Here is a 27,925-nt window from a genome sequence, read left to right as displayed (position 1 = left end):
TGGCTACATACTTCTGCAAATGTACAAGTAGCAATTTATTTTACCTCTTGGCCTCTGTGCTACATTTGTCTTTGTAGAAGAGAACATCACCAGAAACTGAAAGAAATAAAAAAGGAGGTGAAATAAGTAAAAGCTGGAGTTTCATTCTCAAAGTGAGAGCCAATTCACAAACCCCACTTCAGCCCCTATATGTACAGTATGTGAGTGAAGAGGCCACTTATGTTCAGCCTACAAATCATGCAGGCAGCTATAGGAGTTGGGAGTGATAAAGAGAACATAATAAAACAAGAGAGAGAAAAATAAAATGACTAGCATATTATCTCAGGTTGTAACTCTAATGAGCTCGACAGAAGACAGGAGCCGAGACAGTGAATGTGCAGCCTTTAAACGAAAGCCTTGGCTAATGTCTCCTGACTTGTCAAACAAAGGTGCAGCCTAACAGCATTTCCTCTTATGGTATTGACCTCTAACCTTTGACAATAGTAGGTCAGAATGACTGGCATGCACTTATTTTAACAGTAAACAGAAGACAAGAGTTCTCTCTGTTTGAATAGCACAGACTCACTTTTTACTACAACTGCTTTTAGACTTTAGATGAGAAAGAAGACTTTTAGATGAGTTAGTTCTACGATAAATATTTGTTGCAACAATTTGCTGCAGATTTGTGGCATTTTGAAATATTAATTCTATGTTTTTTAATTAGAATTTTCTATAATGTTAGAACTTAAAGAACTTACTGGTGAAGTGAGTAGGATTAGAATAAAATAAGTCAATTGAAACATGGCAATAGAACAATTAAAAGCAAGAACAGTTTTGGAAAACAGCCACAGAAAAATAAATCTATAAATATGAACCAACAAATTAGTTCACATTAACATTCCTGTTACAGCAGACCTCAAACCTCATCATTATCTTTATCTTCTCTTCTCAAAAAACATGTGAATTCAATAGTCCTTTTACCCTAACAGCAGCAAAACACCATAATCTGAAGGAACTACTTAAACACATCTCTGTGACGTACAGATCAGTAACAACAGAAGTCAGCAAATAAAGAAAGCGTAAAGGCAACAGATTGTTTTTTTCAAGTTGCAAAACCTAATTGAGATGCTTAACACTGGTGTAATATACTTTATTACTTTACGTAATAATAGAATTTCAGATTATTCAGTTGGCATCAGCTGTTTTTTAATCATTTTGATAATTTTTGGCTTTTTTTTTTCTATATTTCAATTAGATCATTCCAGTAACAATTTGTTATTCAGGGTTACTTTTCTATTGAAACGTGGAGCCAGTCCAGCAGCACTTAAGTGCTACAATGCGAAGTGTACCAGAAAAAAATAAATTCATTACCAAAAAAGGTTAAATCAGACTGAGCATTTGCACGCCAGCTTTAACCCACAGTGCTGCATGGCCACAGATTACCTATGTGTTTACCTCGAAATCATCATGACTAAGATAAAATTGTTTTGCCATAATTTTTTGTTTGTTTGTTTACACAGTTGGAAAAATCTCACCTGGAAACCTTTGTGCTGCATTTTTGGAATCTGATAAGCCTTTAAATACACTAAGTGGACTTCCTTGTATATCGTGTCTTAGTGATATCTTAAGATAACGCCCCCTTATCAGTCAGCACAACAACCCTGACTGTTTCGACTGTTTTCAGTTCACAGTCCACAGCTATCCTAAGTACTGATAAGATAAGATAAGATAACTCTTTATTGTCATTGCACAGTCATACATAGTACAGTAGTACAATGAAATTGGAAAAACTGTCCTACGTCGGCACCACATATAACACAACACGACACGATATGACACATCACAACGTAACAAACAACACAACACAGTATATTAATATGCTAATATGCTCCCAGTGGTGGTTTTGCATGCTAATGGACAAACATTTGCATTGTTCCTAATTTGAATCTAGTAAGTATACACCTTAGGTTGTCTTAAACTCCACATCCAGCACTGTGCAATCTGAAGGTTGTATAATGGTGAAATAAAACAAAAAACACAGTCATGTAATCTAACACCTGATCAACAATAAACCATGCAATGATCCAGCTACAGCCACAGCCGTCATTCTCAGAACAGTGGATTAGAGGTGATGATGATGCACACATTGCAACAAGAGTAACATGTTCCAACAGGTGTAGGTCCTGTACATCAGGAGATATTACATGTTGTCCCTGTGTCATTACATAAGAGGTTTCAGACCAGGGCAAAGCATTCTTTCATGATGATTCACGAGAGCAAAAGCATTATAAAACATTGAAATGAGTAGTCTGATCATTGATTCTGGGACAGGGAAGCAAACAGGAGACCTTAAATCAGATTAAGACCTGAACAGGACAGAGACAGGTGTGAGCAGTTTCCCAGGTGCACCTCCACAGGCCATGCAGTGCCAGTAATCAGCAGTCGAGGCTGTTAATGACAGGGTGCTGCTGTCAGAGAACTGCAGACATATACACGCACACTCACACAGAAGCACACGTAGTCATAACTCAGAGGCACGCTTGCACGCACACAGTCAATTAAGCATTCAAAAGGCATTTTGCTTTCTCAAGCATCTCACTCATCCTCCATCTGTCTGTCTGTCGCTGTTGACCACTCAAGCATTTTAACACCTTTATTCCAATCTTTCAGTTGCTGTTGCACAGGTCAGCACACACGCAGTGAACTTAAACTGCAGCTGCGCAGTTACGTAAGCACCTGCTAACCTGTCTGCAAACCTGCTGACCTCTGGCCCTTTTATTACCAGATCAAAAGTCAGCCAGCAAAACAGAACGCTCTTCAAAACAGAACACAGAATGCAAACAACAGTGTTACTGATAACATGGAAAACAGCCCAGCATCATAAGTGAAATTTGGCCTCTCTTTACTTTATCTGCAAGTAAATAAATAAGGGATTCTAATTCTATTTTTCCTGTTCCTTGTTTATGGGTTCATGTAGCTGATGTGATGTTGTAAAATTTTGTGACACTATGATTTAAACAATGACATTTGGTATGGGGATACTATAGTTGTAATAGTCTAAACAAAACCTATATGAAAGTTTGTATATTGAATTCTCAGAAAAAATACAAAAGAATAAATTTTTGTGAATTTTAGATTACAACTTTTTCAGAAATTGTGAATGTTGTGTATATCTCCATTCTGTCAAAGTAAAGCTTTATGGAGGACAGATTTGTGTATCAGCATTTTTGAAAGACGTGATGAAATAGGCCACCTGTGCGCTGCTGATCTCTTAATCCGATGGGGGCTCCAGGTATGTGGGACATGCAGCCGATTCTGTCTTTTGCCTTCCCTTACCGGGGTGTGGTGATGGTGCTGCTGGCACATTGTGTCCTCGGTTCAGAATGTGAATGCCAATGGTGCGTTCAAAACCACACCACACTCAGCCCTGAATACATTTCAACTAGTGGTGCATGTGTTTCTCCTCAAAATTTCCATGATGGTGATCACAGACGTACAGGGAAACAAACACTGCACTTTCCAAAAGCAGCTAGGATGTCACTGTGAGATACCGATGACACCGCATGCTATTTTAACCTCACAGCCTGACCCTGAAGTCCAGTCAGATATGAAGTGTGTCACAGGGTTGTGCAGCTTGTCTCACACGCATCTCATGTATACCTGCTGATTACAGGCTCTGTCAGAACTTATTCAAAAGCGCTCAGCATGAAAAGCCTTGAGGGCATAACCATGGTGCTCATCCTCTTCGAAACTGCTGATGGTAAACACGCACCACGAGCACACTTCAAAGCCTCCTTAAACTCCACACTAACAGAAACCTTGACCCTGTAAGTGTGCTGTGCTGCATTAATGGGCTGACATATCATGTACATGTGAAATATACTTATCGGGCTTTTTTCATGCCACATCCAGCTTTATTTGTTTTTTTACATGACAACATAACAATTAAAGAAAATGATGTGGTTTTGATACTTGCTGTGATGGAGTGAAATACTCAAACACATCTGAAAGCTGACTGTTTTTTTTCTGTCATATTAGTAATGAGTAAACAATCAAAATAAACTGAATTATTAGACAAAATACTACTAATTTGATCTGATGACTATATAGAGTTGACCTATTATTGCCATACTGTACCATGTGTTCTTTATATAAGACTCACATACAAAATCACAGTACAATTCCAATTAAAGCTAATTAAAATAAACGGAACTTTCACCATAAATATTTTAGGAGTGAATGAAAAGGACATTAACACCACCCATGCTTAATTAAGGCTTTTATCATGGAAATGTTCAACTGATGTTAACAGTGAAGTGCAGATTGTGTAATGCACATATGTGTTCCCGAGGAAAGCCTCCCTTCCCTCCCTGCTGACAGGTCCTCAGCAGCTCTTCGTGCCACAGCTGACACTCACTTCAGATTGGCATCTCTGATCTTACATAATCTCCTTCCATTCTCCAGCCACCACCTCCGCCTCAGAGCTCAGTACAGAAAACAAGCTTTTGTCTCCAAACAAAGCCAAAACACCACATCTATCAGCAACTCTCATTTGTTTTGAATTTCTCTTTATATCCTTTTACATCGATATCAAGCATGGCCAGGACTGGTTTAATGACCTACAGCACAGAGAAGAGAAGTCCGTTGCCAAGCAGTTGTGTTTGTATAGGCTGTGGGTTTTGCTAAAGGGAAGCTATGGGTGGTGAGAGGAGGAGGAGGAGTGAGGTGAGAGGATGTGGAGAGGACAGGAGTGGCTTGGCACAAGCTACCGTTGGTGAGCATCAGGCCTCTTTGGCTAATGGATAGAGAATATTGTGTTGTATAGCAGTGCACTAAAGGGTTTTTATTGAGTGAGAGTGAAAGAGGGAAAAGGGTGATTATTATGGCTCCTGGTATAGCATAATTAGAGGAAAGCACTGTTCCACTGTCTGTGGGTGTACATATAGGGGGTAGGAGTGTTGTTTTTCTCTTTCTCAGGAGGATAAAATAGTATGCCATGCCTGGTACATTTCTGTCACACTTTTCTATATTTTCTGACTCTTCACAAAAGTTCTAACATTAGGCTGCATATAAAGATGTGTACTGTTTCTAGAGTCCAGTAGGGGGGAATCCTGGTCACACTGGTTGCAAAAAGAAATCAGAGTTGCTGATTTGCAGACTGTATATAAAAGCTTGAAAATTGACAGCACTAAAGTGGGTTTACTTTCGTTACCTCTAATCGACCTCTGGTTGCAATAATGTATCTGATGGCTATGAGAGAATGAGCCTACTGCTAAGTGATTTGGGGTTGCTATCTTTTTGATATAGTCTATGCTTTTAACAAAAATGTAGCCAATTCTTTTTAAAGTGTCTGACAAGAACTCATTGAAAAAAAACAAGACCATCATGTTTTCCACCTTTGGCTATGTTCCTCTGCATAATTAAAAGCAGCAACCTGTCATAGCAGCAAAACATTCATTAATAAACAGCAAAAACAATTCCTAAAAATACAAAATTTGAATATCACCACCTGTCAATTTAGCAAAATTTGAATGTGTAATTACATATGAAGCAGACAGAGCAACATAAAGCAGTCCTTTTTGCTCAAAGTCTAGCTCTGTTTTGTGCAAATTCTTGAGGAAAATATATGGCTTTTTAGTTGCTCCACACTCCATAATGTGGGTGTGATAGCAGTTAAGCACACATCAAGGCTTTGTTCAGGAAATAGGAAGTGAACACTTAGCGTAGTTCGGCTGTGAACGGCAAAATGATTTTCTCCTCAGAACAAAGGCATAATCATGATGTTTCCAAATTTAGTGCTCCAGCATTTCCTTTAGCAAAGAGCGCATTAACCACAAGCGCACGCGCGCACACTCCCGCATTCGTGTGCAGACACACTTTTACACGCTCTGAGCTAATTGCATACATGCATGTGTATGTTCATACACATGCTGCCATTCCCCACATCAGCTTGACTTGATTAACAGCTGCTTGTGTGTGGAACTGCTGTGCTGATGAAAGACAAGAAGCTGGTTCTTTCACTGCTGCTTGGGCATTACAAGCACAACAATTTACACAACAGTAGAACACTAAAGTTGGCCTTCATTAGAGGGATTAGGAGCCTAATCTAAAACACTGTTTAAGTCTCTCATCCCAAACCCTAAACACTCTCTCAAGGGGGGCTCTTCCCTCCTACACCAACCATAACATCTCAAACTTCAAACACTCCATCTGTAACCCCAACCTCTGGGTGCTATCCCCTCTCTCATCGACCCCTATCTCAGAGTGAGGGGTTGCAGCGGGTGATGGAACCCACGTGATGGTGCAGCTGTGGAATGATTTATTGCTAGGTTAATTGTTGGATGAGTGGGAATTGTGCCTGCAGGCTGCTAGCTTTTGTGTGATTACAGGTTCACCTGCTATTAGATTGAGCATACATTTCATTATCTTCTTAGAAGGGCTTGTGCATCCTTCTCAGCCTGTCTTTGGACAACTGAGGCCATGGAGGGAAAGGTTAGAGATCAGGGAATGGAGGCTACACTGGAGTATTGCAGCAATTAAACACAATTTGTTTTGAGCATTTCCTGCACTGACCAGCTGCACAGGGTCTGTCCACCATAAAACTGAGTGGAAATGCCCTGCAGGCCTAACAGCTATCTGATCTCTGTTTATACAATACATGTGTGAATATCAGGCCAAGACACTGAACCATCCACTGGAGTATGTGCACAATGGGTAGAAAGAGTGTAAAGGCATAGAATGAGTCAATATGGCAGTCAGATACACTGAAGCTCACTTCTGCCCAAAGACAGTGATACTGAGATGAGTTTCTGCTGCTCACCAGTGTTAGTTGAACTTTCTCTGAAATAAATGTAACAGTGTTGTACAAATATTCGACAGTCATATATAGTTTGAAAGAGCTTTTTGTGATCTTTAAATTGCAAGAAACTTATAAGAAGTACTACGTCCATAGTCTGTCTTTAGCCACAAGCATAAATTGAAACAGAAATGTCCATCTGGGCCACTGTATCCAAGACACAAAACAGTGTCTGCTCTTATGGTTTGGGGTTTTTTTTTAAGGATAAATTCTAAGTTTTTCGCATCAGTTTGCTGACAGACACAGTTAACTATATGTTTATGAGTACAGCATAAATACATTCTTTTTTCTATTAAATAACCTCAGAAAAAGCACTTACCTCCTCTTTAAAATGGGGAAACTTTATGCAAAGGTGCACTGGAGCCTACAGTAAATGACAAGTTTAATCTTTAGCTGTATTAGACATGTTGATTGGCATGTTTTGGTTAAGTATTTTCTTTAGGATACTAATTGCATACCATCTGTTACCCCAATAATCCACAATCAAACTTCCATCCGACTCAGTTGTTTGGTGTTGGCTAAACTTCAGTTCAATTTTCCAAAAACTTGGAACATAAAACCACAGATGTTTAAGTTACATCTTTGTGAACAGCGTGAGGTAGCTTTCAAGCAGACATAATATAAGAGAATTTGTGTAGCAGAAGTCACAAGGAGAGAGAGCGAGAGCCTTGACAGTCAGGAATGGGCTGTGGGATGCGGAATGAGAGGTGGTATAATCAATCCTGGGGGATCAACCTAATGGACTGAAATCTTCTGTTTCCTGATATTAACTGCAATCAGTAATCAACCTGCACAGCAATTTTTGACCTTATAAAAACATGTTTCAATGAAGAATCTGTTAGACAAGTATGATAAACACTACCAATCTTGAAAATAAAATAAATTAAAAAAAAAAAAACAGATTTAAAATACCAGAAAACAAAAAAACCCAAAAGAAAATCTTGCTCATTAACCGAGAATACAAATGAAGTAAGAAATTAATGTCAGAGTTCATTTCTGTTCTTAGCACATGAAGGCCTGAAACTGAGTATGGATGGAGGGGAACCATGGAAAATCAGCTGCCACATTTTTTAATGTGTGACTGGATTCATTTTCCCATGGCTTTTCCAGCACCACCTTGGAATCTATACCTTTTTTTTTATTAATTCCCACAATATAGGTACTGGCGGAAGCATGCAGGAAAAGGTACGCCTCTGAAAGCATGTGAGCTGTGAAGTAATCACCCAAATACGCCTTGTTAACTCGAGTCCAGTTGACACTCACTGGGCTTTTATGCAAGCTAAAAATATTTCTCCTTTTCTTTCATCTCCCCTCCTTTTTATTCTGCACGTGAGAGCTTTACTGGGTGCTGCTGGTCCATCGCCTAACTGAGCCCTACAGCCGCCCTCCTGTAAAGTAGTGGGATGCCAAACATCCCCTGATTTACAGCTTGGAGCACACGCTATGCGTTTGCTCCTATGGGCTATAAAAGGCAAATGAGAGCGAGATGTCCAGATCCCACTTGCTATATTAACCTAAATTCTTTCCAATAGAGTAGAGTGGTTGCATGAACTGACTATTACCACATGCTGAAAAGAGGAAAACCTTCCAGGCCCCAACAGAGAGCTCACGTGAAGGGCGGATGAAGGGAAGGGTCTGATAAAATCAGCTGCTGACCTTCTCTTGCATACTAGGGCAGTCAATAACATGCCTTTTCTCCTACACAACCCTGCTCCACAGCCTTGTCTGGCCTCAGACTCTTTTACTCTCTGAAATATGACAAATATCACAAGAAACTCAGTGTCGGGATGTGAGGATTTTCTATTTTGCTTTTGTTTATCATTTCTAACCTAATTTTTGAGGGTTTTGGACTGATATTCTGAAAAATCAGATCATCTCAAGATGCCACCTTGAGACTTTCTGATAATATTTAAATTGAGATGTAAATGATGAATCCAAAAAACCCAGTGCAATCTGGCAAGAAATCAAAGAGGCATGTAATGTTTAGAACTAAACCTAAACAAGACCGAGAAGAATACAAACTCCAAGCTTTACTAAGTCTTAGCCTAAATAAAGAGTCGGGATTGCCAAGTTATTGCAATTCATCATCAGAGGAACACGACTGTCTCTGTCAGATTCTGCAGCAACATTTCACTCGTGACCGAAGTTCTGGTCTGGCTGACAGCGTCATCCATCGACCCATGCTGCTAACACGGCTCAGGATCAGGAGACTAGCAGAGCCAATAGAAATCCAAGGTAACATGAAAGGGGATGAATCTATCAAGTTCACATACTTCTCTGAATTCCAGGACCTTTTGACCAGTGTGAGCATGTCCTTGTTGAGGTTGGCTCCAGGACCCTCAACTGCCTTTACCCCAGTCGTTCCTCTCAGGATTAGCTTTGCTATGATTTGGCGCTGATTCTCACTGGCCTCTGGAATGCGACGGATGACGGATCTATTTTCCTACATTGTTTCACCTGCTCTAAATGGAACCACATGCTGCACAAGACCGCCTCTCCTTTGTCTGTAATTGGAAGCACATGCACTCTGAAGTCAAAAGTAAAGCGAAGCCGACACAGCCGACAAGGCTCCCTTCCTCTGCTCCCGCCCCACATCCCCTCCCTTTGGGTCTCGGGTGCCACTTTTTGGTCCAGGCCAAGTGGGAGAGCACTTATTGAACTAACTGACCTGGCATTACACGTCAGACTCAGTTCAGTGGGACGACTGTATCACATGTCCTTTGTGGCACTCGAACCTAAGACTTAAATGTGAGTGACAGTTACGAGTTTGCTGAGGAGGGAGACCTTGACATTGGGTCTGACATGTTTTCAGAACACAAGCAGCATACTGTACTATTCATTGGCTACGGTCTGTGATGTCTAAACGGGACAGGCCATGGATGCAAGAAACAAGCATCATCAGCTCTTACATAATGTCTTTGTGTCAGAACAGGATTGCATAAGAGAGGAATTTATGATATTTGCTGAAATCAAAAGTCACAATGATGCAGCATATCTATCACAAATGTAAGGGGACAAAAACAGCACTCTGTATTGCACATAAAGCTCTTTGGCAAGTCTAAAGCCAGGTTTTTTTTAATGATTTAAAAATAAATAGCTCCAACACAAGGAATAGACAAATATATATAGATTCAAATTATTGGCACCTTTGCAAAAACATGAAGGTTTAAAAATGAAGGTTTAAATATTTTCCTCCTTCACACAAAATCACAAAGGTCTGCAGACAGCACTGTGACTATTCCAACTTCAGTTGGATGTTTAACACTAAGTTGAAAGAACTGCTTTCACACCTCACCATCTCAGGTTGAGATTTGCCTCCAATATTTGGAATATTACAGGAGAACATAAGGCCTTGACAGGGATTTTTAAAAAGAATCAAAGACCAGGTAGCTGTTCGCATGGCCCCCCATTTTAGAGTTTAAAACTTAACATAATAAAAAACTTTGAAATTGTAGATTGATCTTAAAACTGGCTGTATACACTTCAGGTTAAACTCGGGGGTATGTAATTGGCCTCACTGCCCTGAAAGCTGGTACGACCCCCCCTTCTGCAACCAAAACAGTAATTTGCACCCTGTTGCATGTACTGGGCTTGTTTAGCAACTTTGGTGCCAAGATTAGTGCAAACCTCTCAATTTAAATGAATAAGATTGTTAGAACTGATAGCTGGCTTTAATGATTTTGTCTCTTTGTAGATCTCAAAGAAGCTGCAGAGGCCTTGAGGGCGGGAAGACATACCTCTCATTTTTCATGGCTATTACAGAGGGAAAGATTTTAGACAAAAGTACTGTGAGAGTGCACAAGATTTTTGCTGCTGTTGCCACAATTGAAGCTAACGCTGTGCAGCAGTGACATCTACTGGTAAAAAGGATGAATTACAAATACAATTTCAAATAGGTGGCAAAGTAATATTTTTTTTGTCTGAATAATAATTCAGCAGTGCCAAAACAGTGCATAATATTTAATCGAATATGGCTGTTTACTGCATTTGTCCTTTAAGATAAGGGAGACTTTGAAAGGAGACAAGTCTAATGGACCATTTTACTAATAAATCACTGTCTTCGTTTTTATTGAGGATCACAAAAAAACAGTCAAAGAAAGAAAAGGAATTAAAAATTCTAAGGTTTTATATATCAGGACAAGTGTGAGGACCTCAGTTAAAGAAGACGTTTTTGCAGCTTCCTGGAACATTCAGGAGTTCATTAACACAGTGCCAAGGTGGAAAACAGCAGGAATGACTTTAAGCAACCAACTGCTGCTCTCCATCAGTCTTGTAGGGTTATAAGGTGATTTTCAAACAATTTGAAGTCCATCATTCTACAGTGAGAAAGATTATTCACACTTGAAGAACATTCAGAACAATTGCAAATGTTGCCAGGAGCAGACAGCTGAGCAAATTCACCCCAAGGTCAGACCATGCAATGCAACGAATGAAACGAAATGAAGCTGCAAAAAAAAAAGAAAAATATCAAAGGCTACATCTCAGTTTCTACAGGCTTGCTCTCCCTGGTGGCCCTATACACATCTTAAGATATCCTTTCTTCATGAATTTGTTTATAACATACTGTACTATGTCCATCGTCTATGCCGTGAGCCAAAATAGTTGTAACAACGAACCAATGTTTGGTCCTGTGCAGCTGCTCAGTGGCTATGAGAACAAAAAATGGTCAAATTAAATATACTTAAAAAACACTTGATTTTCAAGTGTGCCATTGATGCTGTTGCTATCCTCTACTGCCCTGCTGTGCAAAGCACAAAGAAAATGAAGAGGCTGTTGCAGCAAAATTAAATTAACACTGTTAGGTCCAGGGTTAGGTCTGATGCTAGCCTTATGCGATTTAGAGAAATTTAAAAAATGACATTTTTGGAATAAATGTCAATAGTTTTTGTGTGTCACTTAGTGCTCTATGATTGCCAAGGCAAAAAGGATATATTTTGATACCACAAGGTTAGACTTTAGGCATGTTAGAGTTGCAGTTGGGTTGCAGTTTAGAAGTTGCGATTATGATTTGTCAGAGGTATTTCTTTTAATATTCACAATATATCAAAAATGCATTTTGAATTTCTCTTTGATATTTGGGCTGATTGGGGCCCAATGAATGTAAAAACAAAGAATTACCAGATTTTTTTTTCACCTTATTTTTGTTTTTAAGAAAAATAAGAGCCACAAATGAGGATACTCATTTAAAATTTTGATAGAACAGTGGCAGTATAATGTCCTCGTCAGTGGATATCAGGCCCTTGTAGAGCAAAATTGAGTATTTTGGTCTAAATAACCCAAAATGTGATGTCCACATATGTGGATGCCAGGTCCTAGGCGGATAATATTTCCTTTTTTAAACAAGCAAGTAGGTGTGAGTAATTATGCTATGAAGTGAAAGGCAGACGCCAGTGTTTACTAAAAAATGTAAGCTTGAGAAAGAACAGCTGCTATTTCATGGTGGGCCAGATGCACAGATGATATGATTAAGGACCTGCTCTCAATCACGTACCTCTCACTGTTCACACAGAGTCAGATCTCTATCTGTGCGTGATACATATACATGATTACCTCAACACAAAGACGGGAGCAATTTTGTTCAAACCTTTTTGTTGTGTTTGATGTTGGTGTTCTGTTGAGTGGGACGTTTCACTCAGCTTGTTCACTTATATTACCAAATACAGACTACGGTATTTTTTTTCTCCTGTCTCTCATGGTGCCTAGTCTTGTAGGTGGCCTTGCTTTTAATTATCAGTGCTGAGATTTCTCTAACTGAAATTCTAGTCTCAGAACAATTTAAGTACTGAATAGATTTTTTTTATTTGATTTCGTTCATCTTAAAGTTAAAAAATGCAAGGTAATTAGTCTGTGACGTAACACAAAGGACACATTTTTCAATAGACAGAGTTCGAAAGTTCAGTAAATACTAGAACTTATCATTTTTGCCCTTTGTAATTTGGAAGAAATAACTCTTTAGCAGAGCTTGTGTAACAAAGTATTTCAGCTAACACTGCATGTCACAGAGAACCACATCTGCTTCTTTGGGATGTTTTATATGTGAATGAAGGCTATTATGTATATGACAATATATGAGAAAAATGGAATATATGATAAAAAAAAAAATTATTCATATGTGAGTCAGTCCTATATGCTGCAGATATATGTCCCTTGATTACTTATTAGGGAAGTTCTGTTTTTTTCTTTTTCACGCACAGCTTATATTTTCTAATTTCTGCACCGGGAGCAGAACATGATATGTGATCAGTGGAGAGGCTCAAACTGTTTGCATGCAGTAGAAGAGGGGACAGTGAACCCAGCCTGCTCTTCTTTACCTCTCCTCATGCGATCTCAGCACAGCCAATTATCAAGATGAACTTGCAATTGATCTTATTGCACAAAGGCCCACGGCAGTTAGCAAATCTTATTCTATTTCTTCATGTCTGGAATATTTACTAAGAACACTTTTAATCCCTCAAGTCTGAAACCTATTGATTACAGGAGGCAGATACGTTCCAGCAAAGACCACAATCAATAAACACAGCTGTGTGCGGACGATATAAAAGTCTTTAATTGTTGATAATTCAATCAGAAAATTGTGGATTTGTTGCACAGAGGCAGTCACATTTTTTTAATCTTCAGCATCATTGATAGATTAGGTTTAGAAAGGAGTGATGAGTAAATATTATTTTTGCGTGAAAGACAGACATGATAAATATCCCATAAAATGTTTTTTAAGCATAGAACATCATTGAACAACCCAAGAACCTCACTTATTTACCTCTTGATTCATAAAATTTTACAGTGGTCAAAACCATGAAGTGACATTGGTGGGGGGGTGGAGGGTTTTCTATGACTACTTTAGGTCTTTTCTAGTGTTGGAATAAATAAATTATTTAACAGCTACTTTGACTCCAGGTGGTGTCCAGAATTTTCAGCATCATTATACAACTAAACCGTAAGAATTTTATTTAATACACAAAAGGAATAGTATTACAGTTTGAAGAAAGGCATTTCATTCCTTTCTTGCTTGTATCAACAGACGTGTCCTTTTAAATCTTACTTTTGATGTTACGTGTTAAATGGTGACCTTTAAAGATAGGCTGTTTCCAAAGTTTACGCTAAGCTAACAGGTTGCTGGTAGCTAGCTTTGCTTAGCATTTAACATCCATAGCAGTTCCTCCCCCCAAAAATCTTCTATAAGCACAGCCCACCCCTACTACATTCAACACGCTGTACTGCAGCAACTACAGCAGCATTTTAATGTAGAGGACATCAGACGGTTATATTCATCCACATTCTGCCCCCTTGTCCCTGTTAAGCTAACTGAATAGGGCAAAGGCAGTGACATTCATCATATACAGGAGGAACAACCATAAAGGGCAACGTGAGGCTGATAGAAGAGGGAGAGGCAGGCAGCACAACACGCTGTAAAAGCCAAAGGCCACCGGTGGGGACAGCAGTAGGGAAAAAATGTAGACATCAAAGAAAAGGGACAGCAAAAATGCAACGTCTCAGGTGGGTTTGCTGATCAAATTTATGATCTGGCACTGTAGGCACACTTCAGCTCCTTTTATTATTTGCCATTAACTACAAAGTACATGAAGCAGCTCTTTGTATCTGCAGTATAATCTGTCTCTACAACAGGTGAACAATGCACACACTGCAACAATGTGAGTAGACAAATGGCTCGCAATTAAAAGACACTACACGAAATCCCTTGGTATCAGCTCGACTGATAACTGGCGACGCAGCTTGGCAGCTAATGGGCGTCGATGTGAAGCGCCACCCGCAAGAAAAACTGATCAAACAGTAAACAGTAAGCTTGTGTGCTGGCAGGGTGAAACAAGTCCTCATTTTTATGAGGCTGGTCAGTTGAGGCCGTCAGAGCTACACAGACAGGCGTATAAAGAGCTTTGTGTAGCTCAGACAGAACATCTCTTGAATCTCAAGTGTTTAAAGTTGGCCTATTTCCACCCTCCCCTAAAGTCTTGGTCAGTGGAAGATGTTGTACATTCATTAGAGGAGAGAACTGTCAAGAGTCTGGCTGACAAATGACCTTAGACCTTAATGCTCGACCAGCTGTAATGTGTTTTTTCTTTTCTGGGAACATCGTAGTGCTTGATGAGGTTTTACTGTTAAAGTATAAGGCTGATTATATTGTGTATTTTTTTCTCGAGGTCAACAAACTTCACAAATGGACCGATCCCAACAACGAATTGATCTACTAATGCACCATCTATTAGAATTCATTTGTTCCTGCAATGCCCAAGTTCTTTAAAAAGAAATCTCTTAACAATATGGTGGAGAAACACATAGACCCTGCCTACACTTGATTATAAATTGCACCTTCTGCGATCAAATTACACACGGACAGTGCTAAAGATAAAGAACAATCAATATCATGCAATCTGATCCACTTACTCAAAGCGCTTTCTGTGTTGGTTTGAGCCACATATTTATTGTAAGGTCAATGCTTTCATTTTCTGAATTGCCTAAAACAAGAAACAACCTGGAAAATTGTTATGAAGCATTATCCTTGTTGCAGACAGAACATTTCCTTCATTTTTTCTCACAAATTACAATATCAATAGCCGGAATAACTCTTACACAAATATTAGTTTTCGTTCTCTTTGCTAACCTAAAGTAAATCTGGCACTTGAGTGGGAATGAAACATCTGTGTTCAACAGTAGCAAAGACAGCTGGAGACACATGATTGTCACAGATTCGCAGATATAAAACAGCAACGTGTCTCTGTAGTCCAATCTTGATCCAATCACCTGAGAAGCATTTTAGCATTAAGTGTGAACAGGGTCGTAGAGTTTATCTCAACCTTAGAGTGGACTGAGCAAAGCCTAAGTTAGACACAAGAATCTTTGATTTCATTTTTTTTTCCATTAGGACTTGTTGACAGTCTAAAAAAATACATAATAACACATTTCATATAAAGATAACAAAAAGCAAACAAACATAAAACAACTATGCTTATACAGTATAAAGGAGAATTATAATAAATTCAATGGAGTTGCTACAACGGCAGTTTCACAAAAGAGAAAAGAATTCACTTTTTTGGGCGGCTGTCTCTATTCTTCACATTTTTTTGTTATTTTTATTTTTTTTTGCAAATGAATATGAAATATTAAGACGTGTTTTTTTTCTCTTTTTTCAGTTGAGTGTAACATACATGGATGTTGTGAGATTTGAAGAAACTGTGTCAGTTCTACATCTGGAGCGAAATTATTATAAGAATTATGTGAATGAGCCAAAGGCAGTATAAACAGGGGGAACAGGAAAATACAATCCTGCAGACAATTGAGAAGGACGCAAAGAGAGAGAGAGAGACGGGTGGACGGGGAGAGCTCCTCTAAGTATCATGACTCATATGTTGTGGTTACATAATCAGTCTGGGGCCAAGATAAGTGATAACATCAGGTACGACCTGCCTGCTGCACTCGGGACATTTAGGAACATCATCTGTGAAACCCTCGACTTGACTCATCGCTGTTATTAACATTTAGAGCCATTGTTAAAATCAGTGTCATTTCAGACTTTTCTGTTGCAGCAGCAGGACCCTGATTGCAATCAGCACTATTTTCAACAACACTGAGATGTTCCATTATTATACATTAACAGGAATGTGCTTGCTGCTTTTGTGTGTGTGTGTGTGTGTGTGTGTGTGTGTGTGTGTGTGTGTGTGTGTGTGTGTGTGTGTGTGTGTGTGTGTGTGTGTGTGTGTGTGTGTGTGTGTGTGTGTGTGTGTGTGTGTGTGTGAAACTCTGGTTTATCTCTGTCTCTCTATAACTCTATCCCTGCCACACAATGAATCATTGATGGCGTTTTAGAGAAATAACTGAGCAGTGATTATTATTGCAGAGGGCTGTTGGGAGTGTGTCAGCCCCCACCCAGTTATTTAGTAAGTTGGCTGGATCATCTGTCTCCTCCTGAGAAAGAGAAATTTCCAGTGAATTGACCGAGAAATCCAGATGACTGTCGATAAGTCCGGTGCCGCTGTCCATAGCTGCTAGTCCCAGATTGAGTGCTTTCCTAGTATTTGCAAAGTAAAGGGCGATGATACAATCCACTTGCAGGCCTCTGATGTGCACCTCTGTTTCACTTTGCCACCCATTACTCTGTGAGGGAACATCCCCCCAGCCCCTGTAGGCCGTCCACATCTTCGTAGAGTACTAGTGCCTGAGACTTTATTCAGTCTGTGGTGGGGCAGAATCAGAGGGCTTACATGCTCTTTGCTTGTAATGTGACTGTTTGTACGTAAATTAATATGCAGGATCCTGTCGAGATGAGAGAAAAAAATGGAGTCAGCGGCCTTCACATGAGTCTTTTGCACTGAATAAGCAATGTTAAAAGCCGAACAAACAGGCTTCATATTTCAGGTACCTCTTGTGCGTTTCCTTGAATGGTTGCTAGTCTGCAAGAAGGAAGAAACAACTGAGTCAGTGTTCAGATATTTATAGGACAATTATTTGACAAAATTTTTTTTATTCTTCTCTGGTGTTTTTGTCTCACAGTCAAGACTGTGTTGAAAAACACCCACACACTCCACCCAGCAGTTTGAACATCTTGGCTTCAATAAAAACAAGAGCCAATACTTCTCATGCCAGAGGATACAAAACTGAATCAATCCATTATTATATTTAACCTCAATGAGCACAAGGACATGTATGCGAGAAGAAAGCCCTCAGGGCCGCAAAACGCAAGAGCGATGTGAGTTTACTCTAAACTCTTAATTCAGGAGGCATGGCAGTTTATCACTTATATTTCTCCATCAGAAAGTCATTTACATACATAAAGACGTTTTACTTTGTAAACAGAGAAAATGAATAACATTTAAAATATGCACAAAAATGTGGCTCTCTGTAAAGCCCATGTTGATTAAAAATACAATTTTTGGACAGAATAATTGTCGTCAACTATATTTAACTTTGCAAATATCAGTACCCTGTTGGGTATATCAAAGTAAATGTTTCTCATTAATATTCAGTAAAAATAAAGGTCAAATAAAACCGAAGACGCTGCTGGCAACGTGGTTCCACGTGGTGGTGTGGTTTCATGTGGTGAGATGCCTGAGAGGCTGCCAGATGTCAGCGGTATAACAGTTCACTGTTCGCCACACCGAGTTCTGCTTCTAAATGTGAGAGATTCGTGTACGTAATGCGTGCTGCAGTTCACCTTTACGTGTAGCTTTGGACTGGCTGGCAGCCACAGTCGTTAGGTCTGCTGGCAAACCTACATACACACCACCATAGTTCCTGAGAGGAGAGAGGAGGAGAGGTTTTAAAGACCAAGTAGCAATTAAAAACCATAGATGGCATTGATTTTTGTTTTAGTGGATGTTTTTAATAGCATTACCAGTATCCCATCAAACTTACAGACCTCTAAATGAAATTCATTTATCATTTTATTCATTTATTTTTTGAGTTATTGTTCATTTACTTGTTTAAACCTTGCACTTTATTATGAGAATACTGCAAAACAAACTATTTGACATTTTTGCGATCAAAAATTTCAAGTATATTTCATTTCAAGTATAGCCGTCTTAGCAAAGTGCACTCAAGGGCGCTGCAAAGTACCTTCTTTTCTCATCTTCTGCTGAGGGATCTTCTGTCCTGATTGAGAGAATGGGCACAGGTCAGGTCATATGGGAGCAGAGAGGAAATAAAAAAAAATCACAAATATACAAAATAGAGAGAAAGTGCAAACATTGTTCTTTTGCTTAGCCTCAGAAATCTTCAGTATGCTGCTCAAGCCCTGTAGGGAATACTTCTCTGTCAGGAACTTCTATAGACCAAACCTCCAGTTTTATTTCAGGCCTGCTGAACAACAAACTTAAAGTGGTCTCAGGTTTGATGTGGTGGCTGAGCATTAAGATCAAACATGGTAACAACATGAAGCCGATGTGAAGGTTTATTCACTGTGTGCACTATCCCTATGCAAGCCAAGCTGTATCACACTTTTCAGTTTTGTGAGTATATTATTCCCTTAACAGTGTGTCTTGCTCTGTGAGTGTGTGTGCATGAGCTTTTGTGTGGTAGTTTGCTGTGTAGTACAGACATAGATAGCTGTGATTAGCTTCACTGAGTCAATGCTTTACTGTCAGCTCTCATGGGTCCTGTGCTGGCTGTTCAGATGGCTATGAAGGGGAATACACACACTTACACACACAAACACAAACTACAATAAAGCACAAACACACATACACAGTGTTTCCAGGAAATGCTTTGGAAAAAGCTGCCCCTCCCAAAGCTTTTTACTGTATTCTAGATAGCAAAGAAAAGTATATCTTCTGTATTTCAATTAGAATTTAAAAAAAAAAAACAAACAAAGAACAGAACACAAAACTATTTGGGAGCCAAAATAAATTATTTTTAACCAAAAGTATATACAACAAAAGCAGAGTGGTTCGTCTGAAATTAAAATATTTCTGTCACTGTCAACTGGGACAATCCACTACGCAGGAGTATTAGGGCCACATTAGAGGGAAAAATCATTTTAAGAATAAAGTCGTAATTCTATTTTGAGAAAAAAAGTCCAGATTACAGTTATTGTTTGACGACAAACTGTCAAATGTGCTATAAACCTCTACAAAATGCCTTGTGTAAATGACCTAATGAAACAAACTGATCAGCTGTCTTGTGATACAACGTGCATCCTCTTTATTGCACAACGGTGTAACCAACCATACTTTACATTATGCTGCCTAAGATTTTGTTAACTGTTCATCTTTGACTGTAGGAGGAACCCACACAAAAACAGGGAGAACATGTGAAGTCAACACAAAAGGCTCCAGCCAGATGGCAGAGTCAATCTCAGGACCTTATTGTTGTGAGACAACATTGCTAACTACCACACCACTGTGGTGCCCAACTTCACATGTCACATGTAAATCTCCAAAGGTTGATTCTGTTCATCTGGACGTAGCGTTTTCAGTGGGAGACACGCTTTGTCACTCATCCAAGTGACTTCTTCAGTCTCAGCTGACTGCAGGGTTCCCTAATCTTATAAACAGTCAGCTGAGACTGAAGAAGTCACTTGGATGAGTGACAAAACGTGTCTCCCACTGAAAACGTTACGTCCAGATGAACAGAATCAACCTTTGGAAATTTTCTTACCTGTAAGATTGAGCATGCATCAAGACACGTAAATTAAAAAATGTTAACAATGATGATCTTTACTGTCAAACCCTTGCATATTTACCATTGTTAAATGACCCTAAGTGTCAGTGTTAATATACAGCATTGAGGTATAAAGCTAATTTTGTACAGTGTAAAATTTGATGCAAACCTTCAAGGCCTGGAGCCTGCAGAGTTTTAGAAATACTTTAAATAATTAGAAAATGGCTTAAGTACTTACACATCTTTGGAGGCTTCTGCTGGCCCTGAGAACAGATGACAAGCCAGAAGTTAATTTCATTCCATTATGAAATGTACAAGTGGTCAAAGCAGGTGTGTTTCACCAAACTGATAATTAATTTCTTTGCATTTACGATCAGTGAACTGCACAGCAGGTTTTTAATCTACAGTCACTGAATTTGAACTACACACTCACTGAGCACTTTATTAGGAACACCTATGCACCAGCGTCATTCATACATCATTCTCCAATCTGTCAGTCTTGCTGCAAGAGTGCAGTGCAATGTCTCAAGGGTAAAAATCCATGCACCCAATGTGCTGCAATGTATTGATTCCTTTATGCTCCCATAAAATATGACAGAACACCACATCACAAACATTGTCTCACACTGGTCTCATGGCAAGTCTGGTGGACCTGAGAGTATCTCAAGTCAGCAGATCTGCATTCAGCATAATACTGCTAATATGTCCAGTAGCACAAAGGGAGCATGAATGTGCAGCTGACGATTCTACAAGAGTGATGTAATGCAAATATGTCATTCGAGGAATCCACGCCACAAAGAATAGAGGCTGTTTTGTGAGCAAAACAAGGCCTTGCCTAGTATACTGGCAACTATATTTTTAGATACTTCAATGTGCATAAATAATGCCTACACTACTTCTGTATCTGCCACACTTATCAGACTTACCTTACAAAAATTCAACACTTTATTGGCTTCTTTAATTGCTAGGGTGACGAAAGTGAACCGTTAACTGGCAATATTTTCGGAAGGTGTAGAACGAACCCCTCCCAGCGTAATTATCACGTGCGGTTTCGACAAACGTGAAATTCAACCAGGCATTACAATTGTTATTTGTTGAAGCTGAATGAACTGTTAACCAAAACCACAACTTCTGCCAACTATATTCAAAATGCTTTTGTTGCTTAAACTCAAGTAAACACTGCTGACTACCTAACTGCAATTCCCCTCAGTCACAGCAGATACATTTCCTGTACTGAGAAATGTTGCTGCTGAACAACAGGATGGACCCAATTTAGTGCACCCTGCAGTGACTATGATACAGGATTTACAGAGACGTGGTAATTTTCAGAAATGCTTGAAAAACACACACACACACACACACACACACACACACACACACACACACACACACACACACACTCAACTCATATCTGTCCATTAAAATAAAAAGCTGCACGATACAGAAGGCACTTAGCTTCATGCAAGGCGAGACAGTTTATTTGTTTGTTTGCTAGTTTTTAAAGGCAACAAAATCCACCTAATTAAAATGTCTAATGTTCAATAATGAACTCAATAAATACAATTTCTTTATAATGTTAATAATTGCACATTTTAATTAGGTGGATTTAATTATCCCAGCCTTTATTTTAAACTAGATTTAGTCTAGTCTAAATTTTGCAAATGAGACAACCTTTTAAGGGACAAGAGACGTTTTTATTTAAAGTCGTTATTTGTTATCAGATGCTTTTAATTTTTTCACTGCATTTCAAAAGGTAATATTTGATATTCATTTCTAATGCCTTAGAACATTTTTCAGCAGCTAACATTTTACAGATCACACATTAAACCTTATATGCAATGTACAACGTTTAAGTACTGGGACAATAACATATATCCAGGAAATGATAGGATATCTCAGAAACACCTGGTTGGAAGTGTGTTAAATCTGGGATACAAGGATCAACTGATTAGAATCTGGTGGTCAAAGATCCTCACTCAACATATTTTTGACTTCCACTCAAATTCATGTGCAAATTGTGACAAATAGAAATGCCTAATATGATCAAATAGAGGTGATGACCGGTGAACTTCTGTGACCTTATAATGTTCTGTAAAAATGCTTTTCTGGCCATTACTCAGGACCATAATTCAGCAACAGAAGATGTGATATTGGCCTTATTTCACATTTAGTCGGATACTGAATTGGTGACACTAATCTTTGGTGCTCACAATAATATTCACAACATCACTGCAAGCTGGTGTTTTATTTATTTACTTACTGAAATCTTTTTGTGGAGGTAGTTGCACACCACCTCAAAGACTTAGTGACCAAAGTTATAACTAATGCTGGATTTATTCATTCATTTTTTTTATAACGGCAAATACACAGCATGAACATTCCCAATTTAACAGCATTTACAGCCTATGTTTGAGATGCCTGTGATTCTCATAGCCTTTAAATGAGCTGTTCCAGAAACCAGTTTGGGATGATCTGAGCTTTGTGACATGGCACGTTTACCGGTTGATAACAACCATCGTGATGACTTGATCTACAAAGAGGAACATATTGTAAAATAACTTTGGACATACACTGTATGATGCCTCAGTTGCAGATACCCACTGAGCTCATCTCCATGCTGTTTGACTCTTTTATGGACCGACAACACTTTGTGCTTTGCCAAACTGCAGGCAGTCAACTGAGCTTGATTTGAATTGTAATAACATCATAATGCATTCTGCAGGAGGATAATCGGACTTTTTTCTTGAATGTACAGTTGCACTTTGACAACAGCGGTGGAACAAAAGCCTCAGTTGCGTCCTCCAATTGCTTTTTCATGTTATACCTTATTTTATAAGAGTAGAAATGTACCTTGAAAAGAACACCACAAGAATCACTTGCAATAGTAGAAAATTGGATAATCTACATTACACACAAATAGGCAACAGCACATTTTATCCTCGTAGAGGGAATGCTGACATGACACAGGGGCCTATTCAGTGGCCTGACAAAAGCTCATTCATATCCAAGGCAGCACATCAGGGTGCATAAGACTAGGGACAGGCAATGTGATATAGAACCACTAAAGCCGTCATTTTGAGTTTTGTAAGCAAAATAACAGCTGCACATCAGAGTTCTTAAACTTTATACCTGAAAATGTGCATTTGTAGGTTTGACGTTGTCCCTCACTAAAATCAAAGCAAAGCAAAGTTAATTTTATTGAACTTAATGTTCTCTGTGATGAAAACTTGCAGGCTAACGTTCCAGTTACAGGTATATGTGTGTATATATGCAACTTATCACTAACAGAACAAATTATAGGGACAAAATAATTGTTCATAGATTGAAATAATAGGAAATGTAAACAAGAAATGCTTTTATCTTTATTTACAGAAAGCGAAACACTTGATTCTGACCTGGTGTCAGCCTCTATGGACAAATGAGTACAGCCACTAGTCGAAATTGCTAGTGTACTGATTAGGTACCTGCAAACACACACGCACATTTGCAGAAGCACAAACACACACCGTGCTTTAATAGGTAGTGGTGGGTGAGGTAATCCTGCAGATACTTCAGGAAAATAGTTACCTCAATTTGACTCTGGAGCCCAGAGATTTACTTCGCGAAACTTGAAACATGTCTAAAATCAGCCTACATCGACTAAGAAAGGTGTTTTATGAGGAAAATAACAAACGGAAAAGCACGATAGCCCAGTGAGAGTTGGTAAAATCACGCGATACAGGATTTTTTTTTTCCATTCAAATATGTCCTCCAGGCTTTATGAATGAACCTGGCTGTTGATTAGGCATTTTTAGTGCCGCCTGCTTATAGGGCACAACCAACATCAGTCAAGCGGGAAGACAAAGATGGATGGATGTCAGTGAAATTGCTTGTCTTCCATCCTCAGTGAACCCTTTCAAACAAGCACTAAGATGCTAAGAGAGAAGCTGCTCACTTAGATGTTAACGCCACATTTATGGTGTCAGGAGCCGCGATCTGCATCAAAGCGGCGCATTCTTCAGACCCAGGTGCCTCAGACGTGGGAGATCCTTCGTGATCGATCTGCCACCCATGGCTTCGAGAGACCACCACGGGCATACACACACACAACCCCGCCCCCAAACAAACACACACATACATTCTTTTAAACGCAAGGGCAACCCCGACACACTTCATTGACATTCAAGACATCTTCTCCCATCGCTGCAGATACAGTGGCAACTCTTTCTTTCAAACCCCTCCAACCCCCTCGCCCACCTCACACACACACACGCTCACCCAGTATCGCACACACAAACGGATGTACACAGAGATTCCTGAAACACTCACCCCCTCCTGTGGTGCTGGTGGCTGAGGAATTGCCACAACCCATTTTGCATCGATGCAGCCACCGTCCAAGCTGAGCGGACACGTTTAATGAGTGGATGGACGGGGAGGACAGGAGGGGAATGTACAACACATTGGGAGAAGAGGGGAAAGTGGGCAGGAGAGGTGACAGAGGCACAAAGGGAGGGAAGGTCAAAGGAAATGCCTAGCAGGGACCTCCATTGGTTGTATCCCCCCCTGTCTTCAACCCTTGCGCCTGCCTAATGCGATGCAATGAAGAGCTCAGAGTGAAGTGACAGCATGGCGAGAGAGGCTTTTATACACACACACCACACTCACTGACAAGAGAGAACGAGGGAGAGGGGGGAATGAGGGGGGAGAGAGAGAGAAAGATGCTTTACCCTCACATGATTTGCTCTTTTCCTCCACCCTGACAAGGTTGCCCGGGAAACCAGGGGAAAAGGGGCGGAGGGTGGAGTGAGAGCCAACCAATAAGGAGCTTCCTTTATATATAAAGGTGTAAAATAAAAAACTGGAATACATTGAATGGCATCAATATATCAGCATGTTTGTGTGGCATACTGTAAAATTCCCAAAGTGCTCTGTGTATGCTAAAATATAGAGAAGCAATACTTGTGCTTTTTTTACAGAGGCGACACACACGTTCATGCTCACTCGTGACCTAAAGCTTATATACTTGAGCTGCTGGCAATCAGTGAGAATGAGAATATGGAAAAACCTTGGACAGTGAACAAGTGGACCCACAAAGGGTCGTGCATAGGCCTCTTTATAGCCCCGAGTGATTCTCAGAGCATCTCTGTTCTTCATTTCACTCACGATGTATGCGCTTAAAATGCAAGAACAGTCACATGAGTAGAGTATGATGGCAAGAAGCATTACATTAGCACTCTGCACCAGTCAAACCAATTCACACTTTCTGTTAGCGGTGTTATCTATATTATAATGGGAGTCGAGATGTTTAAAATTCAAATGAGAAGTTCCCAGGGGAAAAAAAAGACATCATGAATTCCCTTTCTGTTTTATGCTAGATGGACTCATTTCCAAAGGCCCTTAAACAGGCCTGAGATGCTTCTTATGTGTAGATGAATTGATGTGTGAGACTAATTTTATTCAAATTTCTCATATACAATTACAGGTGTCTAGAACAATAAGAAGACTTTGTGTGGAGTAAAGTCAGTCTTAAACTGTTGTGCACAATCCATTGCAATCTGAAGTAAAATACATTATAGGAAAAATGCTTTTTTGCCTCATGCTTGCTTTTCATGTGCGCTGTGAGAGGACTGATGACACTGCCATCTGTCAGTTCATTGTAAAACTGGCAGCTGGTTAGCTTAACACACTGACTGAAAACGGGAGGAAACAACTATACTGGGGCTCTATCCAAAAGTGGGCTGCAAAAATCAGCTTTGGACCTGATTCACCTCCTTACACAGCAAGAGCTGATGGCGTTTGTGAGGACGCAGGGCGTAAGAGATCCCGGGGAAGTCAGCGGTCACTTGGAATGGTTTGCTGCTACCACAATGAAGGAGTGCAGAATGCCACGGAGCCCCCCCACAGCAGCTTCCACCTGCTTGGATGTACTTCCAAGCTTTGGTGAGCTACTATCAGTTGCAGCTCAGATTGTGCTAATGAACAACTTTTCTCTCTAAAAGATCATCTTTCTGTACCTGTCACTGTTAGCCACCCACACAGAGAATCATAAAAAAGGGACCTTGAGTGGTAAAGCATCTGCATGAAATTCACCACATCCAGTCTTTGTGGCACACAAGAGCAGGACAGAAGGCACATTTTAAACGTCTGGGGGTGAACTGTCAGAAAAGGTCTCAACACAATCTGATCAAGAGATCATCATGGATGGTTGACCTTAGGCCATGTAAATAAGTAAGCATTGTCTAGTTATATTGCAGTGTTCAAGATCAAAAGTCACAAAATAAGACATAACAATTAAAACAGTATAAACTGATTAAACTAATTAAAGGTGATTGCGGGCAGGTGGGTCCTAATCTCCTCTTGTCTTTAACTTAGATCTAGGTGCAGCCAGCAAGCTGATCTCAGAGACCTAGCAATTGCATGTGGATGATGTAGAAGAAATAAATAAATCCAAATCCAGGACATCTGATTATGAAGCGTTCTAAATGTGATAACCAAAACTGAACCCTAAATTTTACCAGCATGAAGAAGATCAAATCGGCGTCACAATGGACCTTATAGAGGACCCGGTGAGTAGTTTCGTAGTAACATTGAGAACCGATTCAGGAATAATTTCCTCAGGCAAAGCAATAATGAATTACATTAATCGAGGTGTGAGAAACAAAAGAATAAACGGCCATTTCCAAATCACACTGAGACACAATATATGTGTCAATCAGTGAGACACAATATATATTAACACCCAGGCGTTAGCTAAGCAATCTGCTTTCTTAACAGCTGTTTTAAATGTATATGAAAGGATCTATATGACTAGTCTGTGGGATTATATGGTTACTGGGCAGAGGTACGAGTTGAAAGCAGAAGATCTTCTGGATAAAAATGCGTCAGTATTTCAAAAGATGTCTGTCATCCCCTTTGTGTTCGTAGAAGAAGTTCTAAAAGTTTTGGTGCTCGTCTAGGTTTATAACTGCATTATCTGTGAGAGAGGTTGACAGAGGGATAGTGATCACATTTACCTCATGAACATGAGTGTAATTATTTTATATCAACAAGACTGAGATATTCTCAGTCTATTTTGCATTTACACTTTGTACTTAGCACTATTTAGGAATTGTTAGAAGGCTAACATGCTAAAATTAGAATGACTTAGTATGACTTTTAAGGTATGTTTTGACTAGGTGGGCTTTACTTTAGCCCTAGAAAAGCAAAAATTATTAACTGTACGCCAGATAATCAGTGGCAATGCAGCTTGCTCCTTTCAGGGTGGTCTTTGGTTAGCTGAATCACTCTTTCATTTAAAAGAGGCTATCCAGACATTATCCATTGCTGTTTTACCAGACTTCAAGCATAGTTCATTATCAAAGTTAGAGCTGAAAAGCTATGTCTGATTTACAGCCATAACTACACCAATTAAACAAGGCAAGTCCACTGGGGAGCGAAGAATGATCTCCCACTCAGGCTGCCTGGAAGCTTGATGAAGAGGCTGTGCTTGTCACAGCTTGCCTAGATTATCGAGGCACAACACAACATGACATGGCCATCCTAACAAGTCAACAAGACAGTTATTCACATTGGAAAAAAATGTAAAATACTACATGAGTGCATATTACATGCTGTCTTCTTACTGTGCCACAGCCTAATATAGCTGGATTTGTTTTAGGTTTTTAAGTTTTAGGGCTGATGTTAATACAGATTTTTACAGAGAGAAAAAAAAATAGTGAGTACTCTCATATTCATTATATCAAAGTTATATAAAGGTTTAACTTTGCAAAGGTTTATTTCTCAAACTACCTGTTAGGACAAAACAGTACATATGTTTTAGTTGTTTTTGTTTTACTTTGTATAGCCTTTTGCAGTAAGTGCGATTTAATTAGAGAGCCAGAAACTCAGCACATCACATGCTCAGCCAATTTGTCAGTTGCGATTGATGCAAATCAAGACAAGAGCTTCTGGTCCTGATTACTTACCAGACTAAAATGTAATTTTAAAAGGTTTGTGCAACTTATC

At 39.5% G+C, this 27,925-nt stretch overlaps 1 protein-coding gene across 1 annotated transcript; it reads right to left on the bottom strand.

Annotated features, from left to right (window-relative positions):
* Positions 1-14,330: 14,330 nt before the first annotated feature.
* On the bottom strand, positions 14,331-24,561 carry c25h12orf75 (chromosome 25 C12orf75 homolog). Its single transcript, XM_082539764.1, has 6 exons — positions 24,251-24,561; positions 20,181-20,205; positions 18,401-18,436; positions 18,000-18,079; positions 17,208-17,238; positions 14,331-17,101 (listed from the first exon to the last, which is right to left on the bottom strand). The coding sequence occupies exons 1-5, from the start codon at positions 24,291-24,293 to the stop codon at positions 17,234-17,236; spliced, it is 189 nt and encodes a 62-aa protein (XP_082395890.1). The 5' UTR covers positions 24,294-24,561; the 3' UTR covers positions 14,331-17,101; positions 17,208-17,233.
* Positions 24,562-27,925: the final 3,364 nt, after the last annotated feature.

The sequence above is a fragment of the Aulonocara stuartgranti genome, assembly GCF_965226115.1.
Source record: "Aulonocara stuartgranti genome assembly, chromosome: 7".
Lineage (NCBI taxonomy): Eukaryota > Metazoa > Chordata > Actinopteri > Cichliformes > Cichlidae > Aulonocara > Aulonocara stuartgranti.
This window is presented reverse-complemented; position numbering and strand designations above follow the sequence as displayed.